General features: G+C 43.0%; 1 protein-coding gene across 4 annotated transcripts in view; it reads right to left on the reverse strand.

The window, feature by feature from the left end:
* Positions 1-4029: 4029 nt before the first annotated feature.
* The window catches only part of LOC308097587 (phosphatidylinositol 4,5-bisphosphate 3-kinase catalytic subunit gamma isoform), a 12238-nt gene continuing 10267 nt past the window's right edge, over positions 4030-6000 (reverse strand). For all 4 annotated transcript variants that reach the window (XM_080445447.1, XM_080445450.1, XM_080445449.1 and 1 more), the window contains exons 12-13: positions 5601-5758; positions 4030-5264 (exon numbers count right to left, since the gene is read on the reverse strand). In XM_080445447.1, coding sequence (XP_080301573.1) covers positions 5007-5264; positions 5601-5758 — 416 coding nt within the window. In that variant the 3' untranslated portion in view covers positions 4030-5006. The remainder of the gene's footprint in view (positions 5265-5600; positions 5759-6000) is intronic.

Consider the following 6000-nt stretch of genomic DNA (forward strand, 5'->3'; position numbering starts at 1 on the left):
CAGAATATGCAATGGACAGCAAATGTTTTAAATTATTTAGAACATAACAATTTATCAGAGCTTCTCAGCTTGGAGAAAGTTTGGATGGCAGTCATAGCCATTTGGAATGGAACCTGTAAAATCTGACTGATACATCTTGATCACATGACTCCACAGATAATATGTACCCATTTGAGTGAGTTTTGGACTGAATTTGTTGGAGTAGTAGCCAAAAGTGTGTTTTGAAGAAAACGAGAAATTGCTGAAAATGTAGTCTGGCACAAATGGCTACGTGGAGTGATCCTAGGAAACCATGGAAAAAAGATTTTGATTTTACGACCTACGGTTCAAGAGGTATAGGTATAGGCCAAATGTTAAGCGAGCTGTTATAGCGCCACCATAAGGCCGATTTGAAAGGATTGGTCTAGCGGTTCTTCCTTGGACTACTGGCAGTGTGTGCTAAGTGTCACAGCAATCGGACACGATTTTGTGCAAAACGGGCCCCCCTCCCTCAAACTTTGAAAGCCAATCGTAGCCAATCAGAAGGACATCTGAAAAAGCCAATCCCGTGACCACAGCCATGATGTGTACCGATTTGCGTGAGTTTTGGACAAAATCTGTAGGAGTGGTAGCAGCACAAAGTATGTTTTGAATAAAACGCAAAATGGCCAAAAATCTGACCATCAGGTCGATTAGAAAATTAGGGGTAGAGGTTCTTCCTTGGTCTACTCAAGTGTGTGCACAATTTCAGGCGGATTGATCCAACGGCGCCGGATATTAACTGTTCACAGACACGCCGACGGACGGACGGACGGACGGACGGACGGACGGACGGACGGACGGACGGACGGACGGACGGACGGACGGACGGACGGACAGACGGACAGACAGACGGACAGACGGACAGACAGACAGACAGACAGACAGACAGACAGACAGACAGACAGACAGACAGACAGACAGACAGACAGACAGACAGACAGACAGACAGACAGACAGACAGACAGACAGACAGACAGATTCACAGGGGCGAAAACAAAATCCTCTATCCTTTTGGCCGTTCCAGCCTTCTGGCGAGGATAATGAAGGAATGAGACTGATTTGGTGATGTATTATGACAGGTTAATTAAAGGCACACACATTCGATATAAAATGTTACAATTTATTTCCTTCCTCCTGCAACTCACTTTGCAGACAGACATTCTGTTCAAACTGTTCACCACACATCATAGAAATTGACAGGTGACAAAGTAGTACATTTGAGCAGCTGCAACAACTTTAGAGTAGTTTACATGCTCAACACGATTACAGAAACATGAGTTAGGTAAGCATAAGGGTGGGATTCCCTGGTTAGAGCATGATGTTTATTAATCAGTTTACCATCTATTGAAAGCCATTAAAATGTTGTATAATATACAACATTAACCCGGAGAATTATTTGTATTTATTATTATCAAATTATACCATCCCACACAAATCAATGTCCTGCATTTTAATAATTTGGTCATATAGGCATAGCAGATCTAGTTTAACCACTTAAACCCTATATACTATGACTGGGGTCCCCCAGGGGTTTAAACTTGGTCCCCTCCTTTTCCCCTCTACTCCAAATCTCACAGAAAATGACAAATCAGTGCCAAATGTTTGCCCAGAGTAGGGACGCATGGGTTCTTAATTATATTTAATCCCTATTCACACATTTTCAAAAATAGTAGATCTACAGACAGTTTGTAGATCTGCTTTTTTTTAATAATGTTTGAACATTTATGAAAATGTTTGAATATCTTTGAAAATACTTGCCTCTAATGACATGCACAAAATAAGGACGCCAGAGTGGTTAACCCTGAGATCATCACCGACACCGCCACCACATCATGCATTTCAAGATGCTTTTAGAATCACTCACTGTCACTGTTGTGAGTGAGACACACACATGCCGTTCTATGCACTGGTCTTTGCTTATATATTGCGGTTCCCTTTCAACGCAACCGATTTCAAATGGTGCTAGAAAACTTCCAATCCACTCTGAACACCAAAGGAAATCAGTCGAGCTGTGAGGTGACGTTAGGCCAAACGTGCGCCACTGATGGACGTTGTCTGTCTGACCTGACCTGGAGAAGGGAGAGAGGCAATGCAGAATACATGAGACAAAATGGCTATGTCATTTGTTTCTTTCTCTCACGTGAGATTAAACTGAGGAATCATGTGCTTTCCCTTCCTTGAGGCTCTGAAAGAACTGTCCACACACGCGCACGCAGGCACGCGCGCACACTCGCGCACGCACGCACACACGCACGCGCACACACACACACACACACACACACACACACACACACACACACACACACACACACACACACACACACACACACACACACACACACACACACACACACACCTTTTAGGGGGGCCAGGGACGCCATGCGATGTCATAACTGGTTAGCCACGGGACACTGCAGCTCAAAGGGGTAAACCCTGAGTTTGGACATGGCTGCAACATTGAGATATAGACATACTAAATGTGTGCACGTGAGTGAGTGAGTGAGTGAGTGAGTGAGTGAGAAAGAGAGAGAGAGAGAGAGAGAGAGAGAGAGAGAGAGGTCAACAAGTGGATTAAAAGACACAGCTATTATTTGACCCTATGAAAAGAAAACAGATTCCGTTTTTATTTGATATAATTGATATAGATATTGTTTGTTGCTGGAGTAGTCCACACACACAGCTAAGCTGTGTATATGGCCTACTTCCCTAGCAAGCTAGCAAAGGTGAATTGACAAATAAGAGACTAACTTAATAGAGGCTTTTACAGTTATAGGTTGCCACAGAGAAGTGCTAGGAAGTCACTGGTTTATTGCAACTGTGCATTGGAGAATTCATTTTAGACAGAAAATGGCATTTTGTAATTGGGACTTGGTAGAATGCACAGTATGTGGCATAGCATAATGAGTACAGTGGTAGGAGCTTACATGGGAAGTCTTCGCATTTTCTCTCTCTGGAGGCCTGTTCAGTGTTCACACAGTATAGTATGAAAAAAGAGGAGAAAGAAGCAACATACCAATTTGTCAGGATCTCAGGTTGTACGCTTCAGCTTGGCAGCACCTCAATCAGCTCTACAACACTGTCTAATGAAATTTAAAAAAAGAATACACAAGATATCAGCGAGGTTTACAATAAAGGACGGAAAACAGGAAATAATCATATTCAGAAAAAAACTAAAAGAATAAAGGAGATGAAATGAAACTGAAGAAAGAAAGAAAAACTAAGTACTGTAAGTAAATTATGGATAGTCAGAGAGAGATCTAGGGAGAGAAAGACAGAAAGACAGACAGACACACACACACACACACACAGGGAGAGAGACAAAAAAAATGCAACAACCTTCAGAGCAAAGTGAAAATAAAGATTGAAAATAAACGAAAGTGAAAATAAAGACTGACCAATCAAAAGTAGTCCATGTGGTCTGAGGCCATGTGGTAGCGATGCCGTCTTGCGGTGAGTCTGACAGGAAGGGATCTAGGGCGCTGTCTCCTGTTTGCCCCCCATTCCACTGCCATGGAAGTTCATCACCAACCCCTTCAATGCATCCCCTCTTCCTCCACATGGACCCCCCTCTCCTGCCCTCCGCCTCACTATCTCCTCCTTTCCTTTCATCCTTTTACCCGTGCACCATCTTGGTGTGTGTGTGTGTGTGTGTGTGTGTGTGTGTGTGTGTGTGTGTGTGTGTGTGTGTGTGTGTGTGTGTGTGTGTGTGTGTGTGTGTGTGTGCGTGTGTGTGTGTGTGTGTGTGTGTGTGTGTGTGTGTGTGTGTGTGTGTGTGTAAGTGTGTTGCTCCTCCCATGTGGCCTTAATTGTACTACAATGACAATTGTTCTATGTGAGTCGCCCACGCTGAGACCTCAAGGTCTGCAGCTGCTGTGCAAAGTCTTATTCAATTAACTAAGAACTGTATCATGATAATAAGTGCACACTCTATATTCTATTCCACATCCATTAAAAAAAAAGAGTTAATCTCTTTTGTTATCATTTCTAAAGTTTATTCAGGACAAAGCATACAATGATACCAATGACTTGACTAGTTCAGTGAACGATCATTTTGTTTTGTTCATAATATCCAATGTTTCCAAAATTATAGGCACTAATTATTAATGTGAATTAAAACAGGCCGCATCATCTATCTATCTACTGTATGTCTCGCTTCAAATTAGCTTAACAATTGACACAGTGCATATGTCTGAAAAAGAGCAAACATTTTTATGAGCTAAAAGAAATACAGATTGATAAACAACAAGAGCAAAAACACTCAACTAAACTTGTACTGTATGTGTGTTATTAGTTTCATCATTATAACGTTCACATGTAAATCCTACTTTACGTAACATTGTAATTGTAATATTGTAAATCAAAATTGTCAAGGAAAGATTTCTACATTCTGTCAATTATTCTAATCAAGTGGACATTATAGGGTGCTAATAAGTCAATTATACGAACATTACAGGAGCATGTACAGAGTCAACAGGAGTGTAGCCTTTGTTCACTGGACAAGAGTGTTGATTACTTACCTGGTTAAAACATTTTTAACCAGGATAAAGGTTTTTGTGTTCTAATGGAAATTTCCCCTCAGCTGCAGTTTGACTTTTGACTTCATCCTCCATCAACCACAAATATACACCAGGAGGGCAGACGCCCCCTGACATAGTACCTAGCAGGACATCAATGGCTTATGACTTACAGTACTGGTTCTCGACCACCAGGGGTCCTTGAGGGTGTTCCAGGGGTCCACAGCTAAATGGTTGATAGTTAGGAACCAGGATTAGGAACCAAATGGGCCTTCACTGGTCCATTTGGTTTGGTGTATACTGGGGTCCCAGAGATAAAAATGTTATCGAATGTGGCCGTGGGTCTGTGGCCTAATAATGCGTATGAAACAGGGGGTCCTTAAAAAGGCTGAGAATCACCAGAGTACTGTCCTGTGAGCACTGTGAATTTATGAGCATGAGTTGTTTAAAACAACAGGTAGTTCAACAGGTCTACTTGATGCCCGCCACCATGTGAATCCACCAGTTAGCCTGTACGGTCCAGCCCAGCTGCTCACACAAGGCGATCTGCTGGAGGAAGTGCTCCCTGGCCACCTCCTCAGCACGGTCCTCCTGTAGCGCCTCCCGCAGGTATTTCATGTCCTCTGCACTGCTCAGTTCAGGGATCCCAGTCAGCAGCATGAGGGAGAACAGGGTGACCAGCAGACGCGAGTGGGATCGCAACAAGAGGTATGCCTGAGTGCACGTGTCCTGCAGGAGGGGAGAGGAGAGGCCAGCCTGTGATATCTATGATGTATGACTCCAAATTTTCTGTCCGATCAGACCCGCTTTGACTTCCACTATAAAATGTAGGTTTTATATTTCAAAACGTATAAAACATAATTATGTGAAAAAAATGCATGGAGGTACTTCCTTGGCGTACTGGCCGTGAATAGATTTGGCCGCAATCGGTCCAGTGGTTTGCAAGATTAGCCCCGGACTGACAGACAAACAAACAAATAATTCACCCACAACAGCAAAGTATACAGGATATCTCATCCCCCCACACACACACACACACACACACATCAAATCGGGCGTTCTTACCCTGAACCGTTTGAAGTAGAGGCTGGTGTGACCTTTGACGCTGCCCATGACATAGAGGAAGTCAGGTGTGAGGACAAACGGAACGCGCTCCCTGTTCACGCCCAGGAAACGCTTCCTGTGGCCCAGGATGTGGCCAAAGTCTATATGAAACAGGTTCCCTGAGAAACCGGACAAAACATCAAAATCATATATTGCTGCAGCATTCATTTATGCACGGAACCTCATTTGTTTCTTAACTGAATTCACTTTTTTTTTGTTCTTAATTCAGTTGAATGAAGTGAATGCTAATTGCTAACTTTCTGATTACAGACCGTTTGATTGACAAGCAAATCAACGCTGCCTGTAACCAAAGAAGAACTAGCTCTCCAGGCCTCCAAAGAGGATGTAAATGTTTTACATG

The sequence above is a fragment of the Gymnoscopelus braueri genome (genome assembly GCF_963280865.1).
Source record: "Gymnoscopelus braueri genome assembly, chromosome: 12".
Classification (NCBI taxonomy): domain Eukaryota; kingdom Metazoa; phylum Chordata; class Actinopteri; order Myctophiformes; family Myctophidae; genus Gymnoscopelus; species Gymnoscopelus braueri.